General features: G+C 46.1%; 1 protein-coding gene across 2 annotated transcripts in view; it reads right to left on the reverse strand.

The window, feature by feature from the left end:
• APPL2 (adaptor protein, phosphotyrosine interacting with PH domain and leucine zipper 2) overlaps positions 1-19465 on the reverse strand; it is a 47181-nt gene extending 27716 nt beyond the window's left edge. Inside the window, exons 1-4 of one of the 2 annotated variants that reach the window (XM_069973755.1) lie at positions 19220-19465; positions 9802-9900; positions 5650-5709; positions 3062-3133 (exon numbers count right to left, since the gene is read on the reverse strand). In XM_069973755.1, the coding sequence (XP_069829856.1) occupies positions 3062-3133; positions 5650-5709; positions 9802-9900; positions 19220-19273 (285 nt within the window). In that variant the 5' untranslated portion in view covers positions 19274-19465. The remainder of the gene's footprint in view (positions 1-3061; positions 3134-5649; positions 5710-9801; positions 9901-19219) is intronic. The other variant, XM_069973746.1, reaches the window with a different exon arrangement.
• Between the last annotated feature and the right edge of the window lie 1295 nt (positions 19466-20760).

Genomic DNA, 20760 nt, shown 5'->3' on the forward strand with positions numbered 1-20760 from the left:
GCCAGAATTCTCTCCAAAATCTGGGACACAGGATTTTTATTAGGTTTTAGACACTTAGGGGACACATTTCCTCCAGAACTGAACAGGTGGTGTGATCTTGGTAAAAGTGGGGCATAGCTTAAGCTGGAACACTGTAAGCCAAAAAATGTGCCAAAATCAGGCATTAAATTCAAAGAGTAGTCTTCAGGTGTAACAGAGTTATCAAACAGCCTGCATCACATTGACAAAGCTGGCATATTTGGAGGCAGTCTACTCTTAAGTTTGCACATAGGAAATTATGGTATATCTGGGACATTTAACTATGTCACAGAACAGTCCGTGTCAGAGATGATCATCCCGGATAATCTTTACGGCCGCTGATTTCGGATGCGGGCGCATCCATGCGTGCCAGCATATGAATTCCCCGATGCACACAAAGAAGTGTGTGCACGCTCCATTGTGTAAACTGACAGGGTTTTCTGCGGCTGATATTCACTAAATAGCGGCTGCAGAAAACTAACATGTCAGTTTTTTGCGGCGCCGCTAGGGATTCCGGCTGGAGTGTGTACCATGTATACACTCCCTCTGCAATTCCCTCAGATGCAGCACTACGTAAGTTCCGGAGTATTCACAGCCGTTGTTACAACAGCCGTGATTAATAAGGAACTTACGAGGAGGGAACATGGCCTAAAGCTACATTTACACTTAATAAGGTTATCCAGGCTCAGTAAAACATGGCTACTTTCTTCCGGAAATAGCACCAATTTGGGTTTGGTTCTTCACTTCTGTGAAGTAAATTGAGTTTAATTGCAATTCAACACCCAAACTGACCAGATAACCCCTTTAAGATGAAGGTCAGTAAGAGTATATTAAGCAAAGAAACTGGTTTTATTGTCAGAGTGATTTTACTCACAAGAACCAAGCAAATGGGAGATGAAAGTATTGACGTGTTTAACAGCAATTTTCACCTCCAGTACAGTTTTTAGTGTACTTAGTGTGAAATAATTGATCAGGTAGCACCGCACAATGTGACTGCAAAATAGAATCCACATCATACATGCAAACTCACTAATCCATACTATTGACCAATCCTGCCAAGCTCAGATTCCCTATCAGCTGTATTGTTCAGAATTATGACCTGTGGACCAGTTTGGAGCCAGGAAACTTTAATGTTTGTTGGTATTTTTAAAACCAGGCTTACCAATTATGATGCAAATCCCTATGGCTCAAACTTATCAATCTGCCTGAGACATATGAGGCACGCAGCTCATTCCCAAGAAGTGAAAGTTAAGTTATGATTGGTTGTTATCTGTCCAAGAAAAATGTGAATTAATCATACTTAAAACCTGGCCCCATGCCCAACACCAGACGTAGGGCCTTAATAGGGCCCAATATTTCTGGATTATTTTTTTAATATATCTAGAAATGGGTTAAAAAATTATAAAATATGTTAACTATAAAAATGTGTGGCCCTAGGGCATGTATGGCCCTAAGACAGGAACCGAGCAACATTACTGTTTAGAATACATTGTATATATTTTTATTCTGGGTCATCTGTGGGTAACTATGCTTACTTATGCATTAAAAAAAGATTTATTCCCAGCTGTTATACAAACTAAAATATTAAAACTGTTCATTTATTTGACTCATTGATTTGTTTCAAGCGAAAAAAAAAAAAAAAGTGTAACCAGAGGCAGCACCAAGCTACTCCTGAGCTTTTCATCTCCAGCTGAGGTGCAAAAAGCATTTTCACATCTACTAGCTACAAAAAACACTTCTTAGTTATGTTCCCATAACATAGTTTTTGCCAGTTTAAGGCCAAATAGTTATTTTATAATGATGGCCATCATTTGTATAATAATAATTATTTGGCCTCAATTGGCCTTGTTAATTAATATTTTTATGTTAAACACATTTTTTAAGAGTTTTTGGTGACTTTTTAAAAAAAATTTCTGTCTATATAAGCAAACAATTCTGAAGTCTTTAAATTCTCACCACTGGGGCGGAAAGTAAGCCGAGACTGCCTGTCCAGTAAGTAGTGATAAGAGGAGGCTGCTGTAGAGTGATCCATACAGCATTGCAGTGACATGTGACACCAGTAGGTAGAAGAGACAATAACAGCTCCTTGTGGAGAGACCTCTTCACAGGTCACAGAGCACATTCAATAATGTTTCACATTCATCTCAAGGGGACAATTTCCCTGTCTATTCTAGTCTATGTCCATGAGGCTTGGTGTAAAGCATATCACTAAATGCTGTTAAAAACAGCCCAGGGAAGATAGCAGCCCCCAACCCAATGTACAAAAGTCACAAAAAATTAGTCAAAATCAGAAACAAATTAGTATAAAAGAACAATTTTTAGTATCTGACTCTAATCAGTAAAAGAAAAAAAATCTTTGTGTGAACTGTCCCTAAAGGGAATGTGTCACTGAGTAAAAGAGGTGTAACTCCGCAACAGAACTCTCCGCCACGGAATCTTGCCAGCCTCATTGTCATAAAGTCTGTCTATGGAAGGGCTCGGGCGCCTCCTCTCTCCGCACCTCTTGCTCAAAGAATTGACATGTCAATTCTTTGAGTGGAGAGGCGCACATGCCCTCCCATAGTCAGCCTGTCTGACACTGAGGCTAGTGGGACTCTGAGATTGAGAGTTCGTATGACGTAATTCCACCTTTTTTACTCCGTGTGAACTGGCCCTTAAGTATACTGTACAAGCTGTGAACACATGGACAATAGCTATTCCACTATTGCCTCCTAACCACTGCAGCTCTGCTTGTTGAGGGGCTTACAGACTTTAGGGAGCTACACTTCTCCAAATATAATGGTTTTACTTATAAGTCATTAATACCATTTAAAAGGGGTTTTGATGCAAATAACCCTGCCCACAAAATTAACAAAGCAAAGGCTATTAAGCAGAGGGCCACTGAGGAAAAAAGATTTTGCAAAAACAAGCAAGAAATAATGACATGCATTCTAACACTTAGAAGATGCACTGCAGAAAGTTTCTCTAGTTTGCAGATTGTAAAACTTGTATTTAAACATCACATAAATCTGCTATCAAACAAAAGGAATGAAAAAGCACTAACCTCATTTGTTACATTTGCAAAATATTGTAGAGTTGAAATTACTTCTTCATCTCCTTTCCCCAGAGCAAAATTCTAGAAGTAGATAAACATCAGGAAAGTGACTGAGATCACAATATCACAAGACCTGATCTATGGAGCTTTACTTTACATTGTACATCAAGAGTATGTCCACACGCTACACATAAGTGGCGTACGAGTACGCTAGTCTTAAATACCCCCCCCCCCCTCTTTCCCCTGGCCAGATTTAAGCCCCCTTCACACGTCCGGACAAACCATCCGTACCCATAGACTTTAATTAACTAGTCACGGACACCCTTCCAGATTTTTCCAGAAGGGTGTCCATTTCGGAAAATAGATCAGGATTTTATAGGACATGTCCTATTTTTGTCCGGAATTCCGTCCCAGACACCCCCATAGAAGTCTATGGGAGCGCCGGAATCACAATACATCAGGAAAGTGCCCGGGATTCCTGATTGCCTGCGGACCCCCCACCACCTGTACCCCTCTCCCCTACATTTCACCAGCCTGTACCCGGCTCCCCCATCCTCCTGCTTTATGGTGCCGCGCGTCCCGGTGTGCACCTGCGTCCTGCTGCTGCCGTCCCCGTCTGCCCTGGCACCCCCGGCCTCCTGCTGCACCCCCCAAGTTTAGCGGCCCCCTTACTCAGCAGCAACACCCCTCCCCCCCCCCCCGGACCTCAGTTTAGCGGCCCCCTCCCTCAGCAGCACCCACCCCCCGCAGCACCCCTGTATCCTCCCCCCTCCCCCCCTAGAACTAAAACTCCCACCATGCCCTTCTGACAGGTGATAATGGGAGTTGTACTTCTGCAGCCTGTGGCCAGGTTGCAGAATTACAACTCCCATCATGTCCTATTTTTTTTCTTCTGATCAGGAAATCCTGAAGGCTTTTCCTGATGGTTTCCTGAAGGTAAAAACAGATTACTGACAGGAAATCCTGATACTTTCCTGATGCCATTCAAAGGCCTCCTGATAAGGATTTCCTGACAGAAAAACCTGCGCAGACGTGTGAATGGGGCCTTACTAAAAGGGCACACACCTCTTAGTACAGCCGACCGATCCTGTACAGGGATTGCACAAAAATCTCTGAAGCAGGTGTAGATTTTTGTCTGGTTTACCTTCATAATCCAGGCGTGGGAGAAGGCCACTCCTCCTCCCTGTCTAACCGTGCGAGGGATACGGCAGCAATACGCGACTGGAAAAGGGGCGAATCCGCCCCTTTTTCGTGGGAGTATAATGATAAATTCCCCCACAGTGTTTATAGAACTTACAATTCTATAAACTGACTGGTGGTGCAGATTTTAAATTCATAGCATGTGAATAGGTTGATTTTTTTAAAATACATCTACCTTTATCAAGGCTTCACTTCCTGGATAAAATGGTGATATCACAACCAGACTCCCAGAGCTGTGCGGGCTGTGGAGGCTGGAGAGGATGATGGCAGGGGGACACTGATGGACACCAGTATGTTATATGTTTATTTATATAATGGGAAAGGGGGGTGATTTGAACTTTTATTGGGGGAGGGGCTTTGGGGTAGTGTAATAATGTGGGGGTTTTTTTTGTTTTGTTTTTTGCACATTTTCCCTTTCCCTTTGGGGGACTTTTACATACATTTGTTTGATTATTCACTTTGATCACTGCTATGCCATAGGCATAGCATTGATCAGTGTGATAGGCAATCTGCTCATTGAGCCTGCCTGTGCAGGTGAGTGACCTCCGGCGGTCTGTTGCAACGATTCCCCCTGTCACTCACACTTAAACGCCGCGGTCACGCCGCAGGGTTTAAGGGGTTAATGACATGCTGCAGCGTGATCACTCACTGCAGCTAGCCCCCACCTCCTATGAATTGTGCTCCACTCCGGCATACAGGTACGCCCACAGTCGTCTGGGCACAGACTTCCAGGGCGTACCTGTACACCCTAGGTCGTCTAGGGTTTAAAGCGACTCTGTACCCACAATCTGACCCCCCCAAACCACTTGTACCTTCGGATAGCTGCTTTTAATCCAAAATCTGTCCTGGGGTCCTTTCGGCAGGTGATGCAGTTATTGTCCTAAAAAAACTACTTTTAAACTGGCAGCCCGTGCCCAATGGGCGTGGCCTAGATTGTGTATGCATTAGGCTGGCACACGCTCTCTGTCCCTCCTCCCTGCCCTCCTCATCATTAGGAATGCTGCAGGCAGATTGTCTCCTATTCGTCAGCTGTGCGAATACTAAACATGGGCTGGTTCGTTAAGGCACCTGTGCAATGTTCAGACAGGAGAAAATGTTCCAGTGGCATTCCTCATGATGAAGAGGGTGGGGAGGAGGGACGGAGGGGTGGTGCAAAGTTAGGACACAGATACTCCCGTTGGGCACAGGGCTACAAGTTTAAAAGTTGTTTTTTAGCACAATAACTGCATCATCTGCCGAACGGACCCCAGGAAAGATCTTGGATTAAAAGCAGCTATCCGAAGGTACAAGTGGTTTGGGAGGGTCAGATTGTGGGTACAGAGTCGCTTTAAGAGGGATACTGCATTTCAAACTCTGTTTGAACATAGCTAAACCGGTGAAATACTTATCTCTAATACCTGTTTTTCATATGCAAGGAGTTGGTTGGACAGTTGTTGGGTAGCCAAGCACATTTCATTCTGCAAACAGAAAATAAATTGTTAACATCCCTCAACATTTTGTAAAATACATTTTAAATCACGTAACATTACAGAATTTTTTTTTTAATTCCTGGTGTCAAGTAGAATGTGAGTAAAATATTACTTTTTATAGCAACCCTTCTGAATGAGAAAAATTACATATTTGATACATATATACATCGTAGCTTTATTTTCTTAATGCTATTTTTCTTAGGCTGTGTTTACATGGCGCTACAGACTGTATAGCAGATCTGTCAGCGGAATTTTGATGTTATAATTAAACATAAGGCTATGTAGGGGCTTTAAACTTGAATTTGTGAATACCTTTGTCTTGTCATTTGTCCTCTCTACCAAGATATAATGCTTTTAATCCATACACAAATCAGGTGCAAGTGACCATGTTCCCCTGAGCCCAGGGCCGGCGTCAGCATGTGGCGTACTCGGGCAAGTGCCGGGGCCCACAGCCGCTCAAGGGGCCCCCCGCCACTTGCCCGAGCAATGAGCCACTGGATATCTCCAGCAATGGGGCCCGCCGCATCCCCCGTACTCACTGTCGTGCCGACAGTGAGTACGGGGGATGCGGCGGGCCGCATTGCTGGCGACATCCGGGGGGTGTGGCGTTGCTGGGCGGATGCGACGTCCTCAATGACGTCCTGGGCTGGGCCTTCCTCCGCAGCGCTTCAGGACGTGATCCCCTTAGCAGGCGCAGAGCGATGACGTCATCGCGCCTGCTAGCGGATCCGTCCCTGCGGCGCACAGAAGGGAGAAGCCAGGAAGAAGAGGACCGTCCCTTGGATTAGGTGAATATGATTTTTTGTTTTGTGTTAAGGCAGAGCAGGGGGCATCTACTATGGGGCAGGGGCCATCTACTATGGGACAGGGTAGGGGTCATCTACTATGGGACAGGGTAGGAGTCATCTACTATGGGACAGGGCAGGGGACATCTACTATGGGACAGGGCAGGGGTCATTTACTATGGGGCAGAGCAGGGGGCATTACTATGGGGACAGAGGGCATTATTACTATATGGGGGCACAGCATGGGGACACAAACCTTCTTACTTTACTGCACATGACACCAAGCAGCGGAGTTACTAATGTATAGGAGCCTATGGGTGGGAAAAAGGGAAGGAAGTTGCTGGAAATGTGCGGAGCCTAAGATGTTTGTCTCACAGGTTCTGAAGAGAAGAATTGTAGCTGGAAGAAATCATCATGGTGGTCTGGGCCGGATGGCGAGGAAACAGAGAGCGATCGCATCAGATCAAAGAAGACGTCACCTGTGAGTTACCGAATTATGTTTGTTGTTTTTTTTTGTTATTTTGTCAAACTTTATTTGGTAGGTGTGCCCCGAGGTGAAAAAGGTAATCAGCAGTGTAGTATATACTTTTTATCCTTCTGTATGAGTGTGTATATATCTCTCCATTCTGTGTAGGTATACAGCATTGTATTATATACTTATTATCCTCCTACTGTATGAGTGTGTGTATATATGTGCTCGAGAGATAGATATATACACACTCAAACAGGAGGGGGGATAATAAGTATATAACACAGCTGATCCCCTACACAGAATCAAGAGCTAGAGACCCTCTAACAATGATGCCATATAATTTGCTATTCAAAGGGGCCCGCCGAGGCTCTCTCGACCAAGGGCCCACAAAAACCTGGAGCCGGCCCTGCCTGAGCCACATGAGCAGGGCAATGTAGAGTCCATTCACTTGCAACCACTGCCTCTCTGGCCACTTGTTACCTTAACAAGGCTTGGTACGCTTAAAGTGTGAATTAAAAAAAAAAAAAAAGAATATTGGAAGAATTGTTTATTTGAAATCATATCCCATGACTTTTTGTAATGGGTTCCCTAAAGCAGAGCAACACACATAAAGGACAACTTTGGCCAGTAGTCAAGGACACTCCCAATAGAAGGAGCCTGGGCCTGGATGGTTTTCATTACAGATTTTATAAGACCTTGAACCCTTTCCTTTATTTGCAACGGTCTTTCACTTCATTGCACCCGACTCTTCATCTGCTCTGCAATCCCTATCGCCCTTATTGTATGCTACTGTATGCCATAGTGATGGAGTACCTGTAGCATTAATGCATGAAACAGACAAAGAGCATTGCTTTGGGATCCCGGACCTACAAAGTCAGCCTTTATGCTGATGATACTCTGGTTTATTTGGCTATTCCACTTCTGACTCAATGGTATGGGTTCCCCAACGCTCCCATGCACTTTATACCTATGTCAGCTAAACACACCATTCACTGTATTTTCACCTATCAGTATAATGTGTATCTCCTAACCCTCCCTGTAGAGAATACAGGAATGTTCAGCTGTGCTGGTGTTGCTTAAAGCACAATGCTTCATATATTTTGGAAAAAAAACAATTTTGAGACAATGGGAGACGTGTGGGGGGGGGGAGATTACTAGTCTCAACAGTGTTTATACCTCTTAGGGTGCCTTCACACATACCGTATCCCTGAGTTTTTATCGCTACGTTTTTTACATGCGCGTTTTGATTTTCACATGATTTTCATGTGAAAATCAAGACTTGCATGTAAAAATCGCACCAAAAACGCAGCGATAAAAACGCAGCGATACAGTACGTGTGAAGCTACCCTTAGCGTTTCAGGCACTGCAGAAACTGACCCGCATGCTGCACTTTAAGCATAGGGGGGTTGCGTTAAAAAACAATGTTTTTGTAATTTATGGTTGAGTTTCCAGGAGTGATTTGAGACCTTTTTTCCCCATCATCCCTGGACCACTCTATTAATAAGGGGGGAACCTGCTAACCCCACTCCCATAGACCCATACCCCCAAAAAACACAACAAACACATGTTTGGCGGAAATTGCAGCATACGCTGCACTTTATTTAACATTGTAAACATAAACGGGGAGGCCCGACACAAATCACGCCCTTTCAGCCAGGAAACTAAAATCGACCATTTATAAAAGCGACCATTTACTGAGGGTAGCCTGTACCAGACCTGCCCTCCCCCATTGGCAGCAGCGCTCCCGTATAGGAGAACTGTCCCTGTCAATGAGGCCCCTAACCTAAAGTGCAAACCTGGGCTGAAAGGATCGTGATTTCCGCCACAAAAAGTAGGGCCCCCAGCACCAGCCCTACTTTTCCGCCACCAAACCTTACTTACCTTCTTATCCTTAACCGCTGCTCCAGGGAGTCCTGCAACAAATTGTTAAAATTGCCCAAGCCAATGTCCGACAAAATGTTCACCTGCATGGTACCATGCACTTGTGATCCAGTAGATCATCATACCCAATGGTGGTACCTCCTAGACCACCAACCAATTGCTTCATCTTGTTTACCTTTTTACGGGCTCTCAACTGCCCTCCAAGACACAGCGTGCCTCCATTTCCTCCTCTGAACAATGGAGGACCACACCACTGTAACCACTGGCCACCTTGCCAGCCAACCTTTGATCTCCACTTCCATGCCAGCCACCAGCTGCAACGACTTCAGTGTGCCCAGGTCTTTGCCTCCCACTAGTACCACAATGACGTCTGGAGCCCCATGCCTTCAGGAGACTTCACTTATGAGCTGGTGCAGGCCACTCGCACAGGCCTTTCCTGCCAAACCACTTGAGCGCAACTTTCTCTGCCAGCAGACCAAGCTGTAGACCCGCCACTTTCTCCTAGCTACCAGGACAGTCATCCCAAGGTGCTGAAAGTCTTCTCTGAGTTGCTATTTAAAGCTTCAGACCTCTCTCCCCTTTGTGCACTCTCTTGTCTAACCCCCTTCCCCATTTTTGTTGTTTCCTTTGTCTTTGTTTCGTTGTATATGCATTGATCAGGGATAATGTTCTTCTACTGAACTCAATAAGGGTTATTTGTCATATTTAACTGTGGAGATATTGATTGTTTCATTTTCTGTTGCTTGATATTTCTCAGGATTGGCAATATAGTATGATTTTTATGCCAGAATTTCTATGATACAATAAATATTAAAGTAAAAACACCACAAAAGTTTCTATCATAGTGCAAGTGACACAGCTTATTTTACAGGTAATGTTGATAAGAAAATAACGAGACACACATGAACCAGTTTGCAGTCTATTATTATCTGTGTGACTCACCTGGGCACCATAAACTCTTTGCATAGTCTGAAGCAGCTGATTTGTATACTCGGTTAGCGTTCCTGCATCTTCCTCGAATACACTCAGGAGGGATCGGGTCTACCAAAAAAAGCCAAAGCACAACATTTCAAAAAACTAAATAAATAATAATATATAAATCTAAATACATGTATAATAAACATTATGTATAACTGTAACTTAGAGTCAGAACAAGATAAATGGAAACAAGTAATGCTTAAAGGGAATCAGCAGGTTAGCGATTGGTGCACTGAGGACAGTAGTCTTGCCCCAGCGCACCTATAATGACTTATTAGAATAGGGGTTAAACTCCTAATTATCTTCACCCTCAGCGCTCCATGCACTATAGGGAGCTATTAGCAGGTTAGATGCAAAGGACATTTGCTTTTGCCATAAGGGCCCAGGATCCGCTGGCTTTCTCTGCTACATTGCTCCTGCCTTTGAAGGAAGGCCACAATGTGATGTTCTTTGGTATCACAAGCCAGCGATCCCAAACCAGTCTAAGGGTACTATTACACGGGCTACGACTACGGCCTGATAATTTTAGTAAACAAGCGCCGATATGCTAGATGGCCCGATAATCGGGCAGTAAGGCCTAACGCTAACGATGTCCATGCAGCCCTTGCCCAAACACCTGACACGTTACCTCTCCCCTGTGCTCCGCAGCCCCCCAGTCCCAGCAGCAGCAGCATCTGAGCAGCCAGGCAGCTGACAAGCCACTAAGATGCTGCAACCGCTGGGACTGGGAAGCTGCCGAGTGCAGGAGAGAAGACCGGGAGCAGGGAGAGGTAAGGTGTCAGGTGTTTGGGCAATTGTCAGCCATCAGCCGCGCATTGCTATTACACGTAGTAATGCACGGTCGGCGCCCAGCATTTTTAGGCCCAAACCTAAAACAAAGATCAGCTGATGATCATTGTCAACGGCTGATCGCTGTCTCTATCACACGAGTGATAATCAGCCGAATAGGCCCGATTTGGGGCCCTAAGGCAACCAGGGGGTCACACATGTACAGTCATACAGTTCTTTGGGGATGATGAAAGAAAGAGACAATATAGTGCATGTCATTGAAAGGCCTTTGTGTGGTCTATTAACCCCTTAGCATCCCATGACGTCATGGTGACGCGGGGGGAGTTCAGAAACGGGTCCCGTCGGGACCCCACTCTGAAAGGCGCCGCTCCAGGCTGTTATCTGTAGCCGGGGAGTCACGGGTCCCGTTGCCGCACCGGCTAATTAAGCATTTCAATACAGCTGCATTGAAATGCTTTATCACGCACGTCCCTGGTGTCTAGTGGGACGGATCTCATAACACTGATCGTTATGAAAGAAAAATCGTACGATCGGGCGAATTATCATTCCGTGTAAACGTAGCATTAGTCTCTGAAGTTGTCCTGTGATATCTGGCACCATAACTGCAATAGCCTATCCTTTAGGTTGTAAGGTGGGGCCTCCATGGATTGGACTTTGGACCCTTGGTCATATCTTGGGACATGGAGCCCATGCCAACATCTTTACTAAAGTTGAGCAAACTTTGAGCACATTCTGGTTTGTCCGAACCTGAGTGTGTCACATTTGATAAGTGATGGCTTCTGAAATTAGATGCAGCCCTAAGGAGTAATGTAAAACATTGTTACGGCCATAGACTATAAACATGGTTACAGCTATAGGCGGCAAGTTCACTCATCACTACTTCTGAGCCATTTTTCTAGTGGGCAGGGTGCATTATCCTCCTGAAAAAGCCACTGAAATTAGTGAATACTGTTGTCTTAAAACATATATTAGAATAATGTGTACACAGAGAATCTCTATCTGCTATCTGTCAGCATAGAGACTTGCTACTTAAAGCGACTCTGTACCCACAATCTGACCGCCCAAACCACTTGTACCTTCGGATAGCTGCTTTTAATCCAAAATCTGTCCTGCGGTCCGTTTGGCAGGTGATGCAGTTATTGTGCTAAAAATTTACTTTCAAACTGGCAGCCCCGTGCCCTACGGGAGTGGCCTGGATTGTTTATGCATTAGGCTGGCACAACCTCTCTGTCCCTCCTCCCCACCCTCCTCATCATTAGGAATGCTCCAGGCAGATTGTCTCCTATACGTCAGCTGTTTGAATACTGAACATGGGTTGGATCGTTAAGACACCTGTGCAAGTTTAAAAGTTGTTTTTTTTGGACAATAACTGCATCACCTGTTAAACGGACTGCAGGACACATCTTGGATTGGGGGGGGGGTCAGATTGTGGGTACAGAGTCGCTTTAACATCTAAGGGTGCCTTTCCACAGAGATTTATCTGACAGATTTCTGAAGCCAAAGCCAGGAACAGACTATAAACAGAGAACAGGTCATAAAGGAAAGACTGAGATTTCTCCTCTTTTAAAATCCATTCCTGGCTTTGGCTTCAAAAACCTGTCAGATAAATCTCTCTGTGTAAAGGCAGGCTTAGTGAATAACAAGTACGCCCAAGCTGACAGCTACCTCTCATCCCTGTAAAAATGGTTGAAGTAAGAACAAGTAAACATTTCCAGATGAGATTTATAATACATAGAAATGCTCATAATGCATGGGATGTATCATTATTGCTTAAAGTATGTGTGTCAGTTAGATTTGAATCAGATACTGAAACATGTTATTGTCTGTTTATTTGTTGTTAAAACAATGGAAACTGCAGTTTCTTCCCACTTTGGAACAACAGCAGAGGAAGGCGGCAGTCCCATTATATAGCGGACACTAATAATGATCTTTATTTGCTGCCGTCTATATTACAAGACAGCCCCTTTTCCCTGCTATGACCCAAGGTGGGAACATAGCCTCAGGGTGCCTTCACACCTACCGGATCCACAGCGCATCTCACTTCTGCGGATTCGAAGCGAGAACCGCTGCGGATCCGGTATCAATTCACCCCTATGATAGCACATATTCGCAGCAGGATTAACATCCCGCTGTGAATATGTGCTTTAACTCCCTGGTGCCCGCAGCCCTGCCGTCGCATCCCCCATCCCCGGCGGCGGCACATTCCCCCCATCCCGGCCACATCCCCCCATCAGCCCAACTCCGGACCGCCGCTGCGAGCATACATTACCTGCTCGGCGGCGCGGCTGCAGCGAGGCTCCCGGCTCCGGTCCCGCTCAGCTGATCTGAGTGGGACAGGAGCCGGCAGCCTCACTGCAGCCGCGCTGCCGAGCAGGTACTGTATGCTCGCGGCGGCGGGCTGGGGGTGGGCTGATGGGGGGATGTGGCCAGGATGGGGGGATGCGGCGGCGGGGCTGCGGCCACCAGGGAGTTAAAACACATATTCACAGCGGGATGTCAATCCCGCTGCGAATATGTGCTATCATAGGGGTGAATTGATACCGGATCCGCAGCGGTTCTCGCTTCGAATCTGCAGAAGTGAGATCTGCTGTGGATCCGGTAGGTGTGAAGGCACCCTCAAAATGTAAAATAACAAACCGGGGGAAAAAATCCTGGAAGGATGGACTCGAGTGAGAAAGCATGTAGTTAGTGAGGTATGGCGGGAAACTTTCTTCAAAGTAATGCACCATGCCTTCAAAGTAATGCATATTTTGCCTTCAATCTACCAGCCAATCCAATGTATCCGGATAGGATTTTACATTGTCCTAAGTGCAAAGTGCCAGCCACAGATTTTTGGCACAGCATGTGGTCCTGCCCGTTCACACAGGCCTTTTGGCAGGAAGTGGTGTCTTACGTGCTCTCCCACTGGCTCAGGCGGTGACAGGGGCGTCAGGCCTACGATCAGTGCCAGCATTAGTCCATGTCATACTACTAGTAGCTAAGCGCGTCTTACTACGCGAATGGCTGAAGCCAGAGGTACCTACGGTGCCAATGCTAATTAAGGATCTGAAACTATTCCTGGCATCTGATCGGCTAGAGGCTGAACGCAACACGGATAAACACGCAAAAAGCTTTTTCCAAAAATTGAAGATTTTCCTACTGACTCATTTTTCACAACAACAAATTCATGCCTTTGTATACCCGTATAGATTCACCACTTGGTACCTGAAGGCGGATATTAGCGGGACACTGGGGAGGCTTCGGCTACCCGAGCAGCGTTGAGTTGAGGTGTACGACCCTGATCTAGTGTTTACATACTTGGAAGCATGGGAGGGTAGGATGGGGAGGGCTCTTGGGGACCCCCTTCTTCTCCTTCCTCTCCTCCCCCCCCCCTTTTTTTTTCCCCTCTCCTTCTCTCTCTATCATCTCACTTTTCTGATTATCTCCTTTTCTCTATTATCTTCCTCTTTTATCTTCTTCTTAATTCTCTAGATCTGTTCTTTGTGGATGTAGGTTACCAAATAGGTGACCAACGTTGGCTGGTTGGTTATTGTTGGGAGTCTCCGTTGAGACGCACAAGGGGTTTCGGTTCCTATGGGGGCCTTTTTTTGGCCTCATGCTTTCTTGTGGGTTGGAACTGTCGGGGCATGACCTCTATAATGTATCCACTGTAAAATTGAAAAATGAGCGCTTCGACGCTTAGCTGGTTTGTGTGAACTGCTTGTCTGTGCTCGAATAAAAAAAATATAAAAAAATAAATAAAATGTAAAATAACGCACTTGTGGTGAAGGAATCCTCTATTTGTGTACCATATTGGTGTACCATATAATATTTAATTCTGTATAAATGCACTTTTACAAATAAAGTTTCCTTTAGTATGGAAAAAAATGAAAAGCCTTTGAAATTAAAACAGTTCACTTGGAGGTGCAGCCAATTTGGCAAGAACTACTTTCGATGACTGTTTCATCATATGATTCTGAAACCATTGGACAATTAGTCATCATAACAAGCTGTACCCACAATCTTTCCCCCCCCCCAACCACTTGTACCTTCGGATAGCTGCTTTTAATCTAAGATCTGTCCTGGGGTACGTTCGGCAGGTGATGGAGTTAATGTCCTAAAAAACTACTTTTAAACTTGCAGCCCTGTGTCAAATTGGCGTGGCCTAGAGTGTCTATGTCCTAGGCCTGCCCCTCCGTCCCTCCTCTTCATCATTAGAAATGCCCCCAGGTAGGATTTCTCCTATTCATTACTTTTCTGAACATTGTACATATGCCTTAACAATCCAGCACATGTGCAGTGTTCAGACAGTGTTCCCTTTTTATGTTTACTGTGAGGTGTAAACAACATGATAACTTTACTATGCATCCTATCATTACAGACTTAGTTATTACTATAGATATTTCGGGCAAAATAACGGTTCGGTACCAGGATTTTCTGGTAACGATATTTTATGTTAAACTGCACTATTAGGCAGCTTAACATAAGGTATAGCGCAAAGAACACGGCCAGCGGCTATCTGAGAGCCACCCGTGTTCTCTGTGTGCCTCTCCCTGCTCCCTCCTCTTCTGTTCTCCCTTCCTCAGCTCTCGGCGGCGCCAATTTCAAACAGCCAGCACTTTGCAATCGTTTGTGCCGGCTCTTTAACTGTGTAGATGCCGCCGTCACAACTGACAGCGGCATTAAACCCTCCTGAGCCACTCCATATGCAATAGGGGTCGGCTACTGTGTGTAACAGACCCCTGCTGCGGGTGTCTCTCTGATAATAGGGTCCGGCTCGGTCAGACTTTGTTATCAGAGAAATGATTAATACAGAGGAGCCGGAGGTCTGGGCGGCTGGGGAGAGGAGAGGGAGAGCGGGAGGTCAGAGGAGCCGAAGCTGCACAGGAGGTATCCGCGGCTGAAGAGGGAGAGCGGGAGTAGACTGAAGGAGAAGAACGGGAGGAGGCTGAAGAGGGAGAGTGGGAGGAGACTGAAAAGGGAGAGCGGAAGGAGACTGAAAAGGGAGAGCAAGAAGTCCCGGAGAGGAGAAGGGGGCCCTGCAGCACATGTGAGGAGCCAGCCAGCTGGCAGGTGGGGGAGGTGCACAGGGGCTGTGATGTGCCGACATCAGCCTAAGTAAAAGCAATGCAGAGCAGAGCTGTCCAGGCAATGCATAAGTAAACGCTGTACGCGCGGTATAGCAGAGCTGTCCAGGTGATCGCTGTACGCGCGGTATAGCAGAGCTGTCCAGGTGATCGCTGTACTCGATACACAATTATGTAAAAAACTTAAACTTTTATTTTTAACATAAAATTTAAAAAGGTCCATAAATTGGTATCTCTGTAATAGTGAAGGCCTGAAAAACATAGATAACATTTAAGGTTTATTATATTCGCTGTCTAGGGGGTATTATATTTCTGTTGTTGTGTTTTTTTGTTTGTTTGTTTTTTTAAAATATTTTTGTAAGTATCAAACTGGTATTGAGTATCGAAATAAAAAAGTTAGTATCGGTATCAAACTCAAAATTCTGGTATCGTGACATCACTAGTATGTTCACACTACGCAAATGGGGTGGAATACCGCGGCGGAATGACCGTAGCGGTCATTGAAAGCAAAACTGCTGTGTCAAACCACGGCTGTTGGATTACACTGTGTGAACATAGATCAAAAGACATATAACTAGGTCAGGCCTAGAGATCTTTGTTAGGCCCACTGCTGCCTTAGCAGCTCATCAGCCTCCTGTGATTGAACTGTAGGTAACAGTGAGGTTATCTTTGATGCAAAACAAAATAAACATTTAACACTATTTTCAGATTTCTTTTATAATGTAATTGCATTTACAGCAATCTCCTATAATCAGAATTGCTCCCTTTGTGAACAGAGAGCATTGTAACAGCAGAGAAGGGAAACACTGGTTGCTATGCCAGCCTGTGTCTGCTACACCATAGTCAGATGACAGACTGGCATTCATGGTGGGCTACATTGGTCTAATTACATTGTAGGTTTAATGGAAAGGATATGATTTACCCTCTTCTATTATCTGAAAGGAATCATATTACCTACACCAGCTTAACATAGAATTAAAATACAATAAGACGCTGTGTGCACCGCTCCCCCTTTATTTTTGCAGTGTTATATTACCACAAATTACATAAGAAATTGCACCAGCAAAAGAAACTACCAGCTCAAACGTGTTAAAACAGCCTGTGATCACATAAAAGCAAACATCCTCCTCTCAACAAGCAATGCCGCTTTAGATCAAACACCCATCCCATCCACTCCTAGTAACTCCTAGAACGTGCACAATAAATCAATCTAAGGCTGCAGTCACATGCAGGCGTTTATTGTAACACTGCCACTGTAGTTTTACAGCCAAAATGAAAAGTGGATTTAAAAGGATAAGGAAAACTATAAAGGAAGGACTTATACTTCTGCTTCCTGCTGGATCCACTTCTGGCTAAAAAACTGCAATGGCCGTTCTCCAAACTGATACCACGACTTCTGTAAGGCCGGTCTACATGCAGTGGAATATTTCCACCTAAAATTTCACTGCAAATCTGCAGCATCTGAACATTGAGTATGTTGTCTGACGCAGCAAATAAATTGTAGTGCTCAGCATGAGGAAAACAGCCATTAGGAAAAAAACAGAAAAATGTAGAAGCAGCACTCACCAAAATGCATATCTGGCAAACTTTATTGTAGCATCTCCCAGGAATACAGCACTGTTGCAGGGAGAGACAGGTAGGACGCTTTGCACTGACCTCTGGCCTGTAGCTGTTTGCACAGCGTCCTACCTGTCTCTCCCTGTCCAAGTCCTATATTCCTTGAAGATGCTTCAATAAGGTTTGCTAGATATGAATTTTGGTAAGTGCCGTTTCTACATTTTTTCCGTATGTTAACCCTGCCTGCAGTCAATAACTGCCATTCATACCCTATAGCTAGCCAGCGATTTATTTGTATATGGGGGGAGCAATGGGGGGAGGAGTGGCTAGGGGCAGATGAAATACATGTATGAGGCCAGGAGGCAGCAGCAGAAAGGTGAGCCTCCTGGTTTCCATCACTTTATGTAGTCATAAGTCCTCTTTACACCCTATCTGTCCCCCTATTATGACATTGGTAGAATTGTATAGGTGTTATAAAATAATGCAGTGCTGCCATACCTAAGAATAGTGCATCTCTGCCTTATATCTGGTATACAAAAAAAAAAAAGAAAAAAGTGAGGCAGCAGTGCCTTGGAGGCGGACCCTGATTCACTACACCCCCTTACCCTTTCCATTCCCAGAGCCATGCCCATGGCTCGACTGATGTCAGCAAGCCCCTTACATCTTATGGCCCTATTTCACGGGTCGTTTAGAGGAGCAAACGAGCGTTCTGAGCGCTCGTTTGCTCCTCGTTCCCCGCTCGCTGCTATTCAACGCTCGCTGCTATTCAACGCGGCAGCAGCGAGCGGGTTAGTGCGGGAGGGGCGGCGGGGAGCTGTGGGGTGGGGCTGCCTGGGTGATCGCTGATCGTCCGGGCAGCCCATAGGATATAGCAGTGTCTGCTGCTGATGCTCCTATTCAACAGAGCGACGGCAGCAAATCGTTGCTTATCAGTTGCTTGTTTTTCAACATGTTGAAAAACAAGCGACTGCAACGATCAGCCGACATGAACGATCTCGGCTGATCGTTGCACTCTATTCCACGGAACGATTATCGTCCGTAGCGGCCGATATCAGCTGAATACGGACGATAATCGTTCCGTGGAATAGGGCCTTTACACTAGGGCCATGTCCTGCAGCCACAGGGGAGGTCCTCTGACTGTGGAGGAGGGGGGGGAATCAAATAAAAAATTTGAAAATATTGGTGATTTATAGAATGTATAAAACACTCATGCAGCATATGATACTGTCATCCATAATAGAAAAATGCCTATTGAAGTATGGATGTGTCTGTATATACTCAGGGTTGCAGCAGGATTTCATCTGTATTGCACCCATTGCAGATAGTGGTACTTCTTTTCCTTGCCTGGTGAGTACTGTGCAGCCTATGGATGCATAGCTAATGGCGGACTGATATCCCTCACACCTCCATGCCGGTGTGGTACAGGCTGGAGAAGGATACAGCTGCTTCTTGTCTGATATTTCTTTCCTCCCCATTGTAGCTGGTGTTATGTATGCCCCCCATGGCGGGGACCTCCCAGACCTGCTCGTACCCCATTACACCCCGGAGGAGGCATGTCCCACAGGTACTGTAGTATCCCGGAGGGTGTTAGTAGTGGCACAGGTGGGCACAGGGAGGTGATGTCGGGGTCGCCATGCTCCTGTCCCCGGTCACACTGCCCGTGCCCTCCCGCAGGCCTCACAGCCGCCCGTGGACAGGAGCAGCCGCCCGCAGTCACGTGCCAGGCGGCGGCGGCGGTGGATACGCATCTAGGACAATCAGCAGCAACAACAACAACAAAGTTTCCAGCATCCGGGTGACACCGTCCTTCCCCGGTCCAGCCCCGCAGCCCATGCCCCTTATTACCACATCGCACCGACTTTGTGCCCTGGCACCTGGGTGATAACTTTCCGCAGCTGAGGATGTACGGCCGTCACCCTGCAATCTGTGCCCCGCTGCCGCCACACCGGGAAGGACGGGGGCGCCGTTACCTGGGGGCTGTCCAGCAGGGCCTCCTCCAGCAGCAGCTTATCCACAGCGGGCATCTTGTCCTCAGCAGCAGGGCCGGCGCTGAATTATTTAGCTGGATTCAATTATGTGCCCTTCCTCCCGGAGCTCAGCGACACGTACTGAGCGGACTGCTATTACACCCGCCGCCGCTAGTTGGCAGCAAGGAGCTCTACGGAAAGAGCGTCCCCTGACCCGAGCCTCGCTGCCCTGTCTATTGGCTGGGCGTCCGACAGCCACACCGCGAAGGGTTAACAGGCTGACGCGTCTGATACACGGCCACAACACGATACAACTGTGTCACTGTAAATAAAGCTCGGGCTCCATACACATAGAAGTCACGTGTGTCCTGTGTATAGTCTGCTGTGTTCTTCTAATAGAGCCGCTTATAAGGCTGTGTTCACATGCCATTCACCTGCTGCTGGATGCACACACAATCCTGGCATATACCTCCACTATACTGAGAGAATGTGATCTCAGCAGATCGATCTAGTACAAAATGTTATTAAATCGGAAGCATGTATCGGAAAGAACCACGGCACTTCGGTATTTGCAAGAATAAGTGAAAAGTTTATTTTAACAAAATGATATACGGTATGTTACTCCGACCATACATAGAAAGTATAAGGCATGAGACCAGGTGCAACGTTTCGGTCCGCTATGGACCTTCCTCAGGCAGTAGGGTCTCTTTAAACGCTGTATGCAGGGAGAGAGGTCGGTGGAGTGTGTGGGAAGCCCCGCCGGGCGGACTATATGGAGGCAGGGCTTCATATAGGCAGGCCTCCATATAGTCCGCCCGGCGGGGCTTCCCACACACTCCACCGACCTCTCTCCCTGCATACAGCGTTTAAAGAGACCCTACTGCCTGAGGAAGGTCCATAGCGGACCGAAACGTTGCACCTGGTCTCATGCCTTATACTTTCTATGTATGGTCGGAGTAACATACCGTATATCATTTTGTTAAAATAAACTTTTCACTTATTCTTGCAAATACCGAAGTGCCGTGGTTCTTTCCGATACAAGATTCATGGGTGAAGAACCCATTTACCACTGAGCACCGGCTTCCACATTTAAGGCAGAGGTGTGCAGCACTGACCCTATACAATTAAATCGGAAGCATTCCATCAGGGATCCTTTAGGCTCTGTTCCCATCTGCATTAGGGACACCTGTCACTCTGCCCTGTCATAGTAGCATAAGGGATAAAACAGTGGCAGTGCTGGATGCCATACATGTGGGCTCCAATGCCGAATAGAAGTGCAGCTGGGCCCACTGCCAGTCCAACCCAGCTTACCCTCTTAGCAATAGATAAAGGGGTTTTGTTTCAGAGGGATAGCAACCAACTACAGCTCAGCTATCCCTTCTCAGAATGGGCTGTGATTGGTTGCCTCCAATTTCTGATATTTCAGGGCCATTGTGTCTCATGTCTGTAGAGTACAGCATTATCTGTATGGTTATCCTCCATAATAAAGAAAAGATGCAAAGGCATCCAACTAAACTTATAAGGTGCATAAAGCATCTTAGTTA

Source organism: Dendropsophus ebraccatus, chromosome 1, assembly GCF_027789765.1.
Source record: "Dendropsophus ebraccatus isolate aDenEbr1 chromosome 1, aDenEbr1.pat, whole genome shotgun sequence".
Taxonomy (NCBI): domain Eukaryota; kingdom Metazoa; phylum Chordata; class Amphibia; order Anura; family Hylidae; genus Dendropsophus; species Dendropsophus ebraccatus.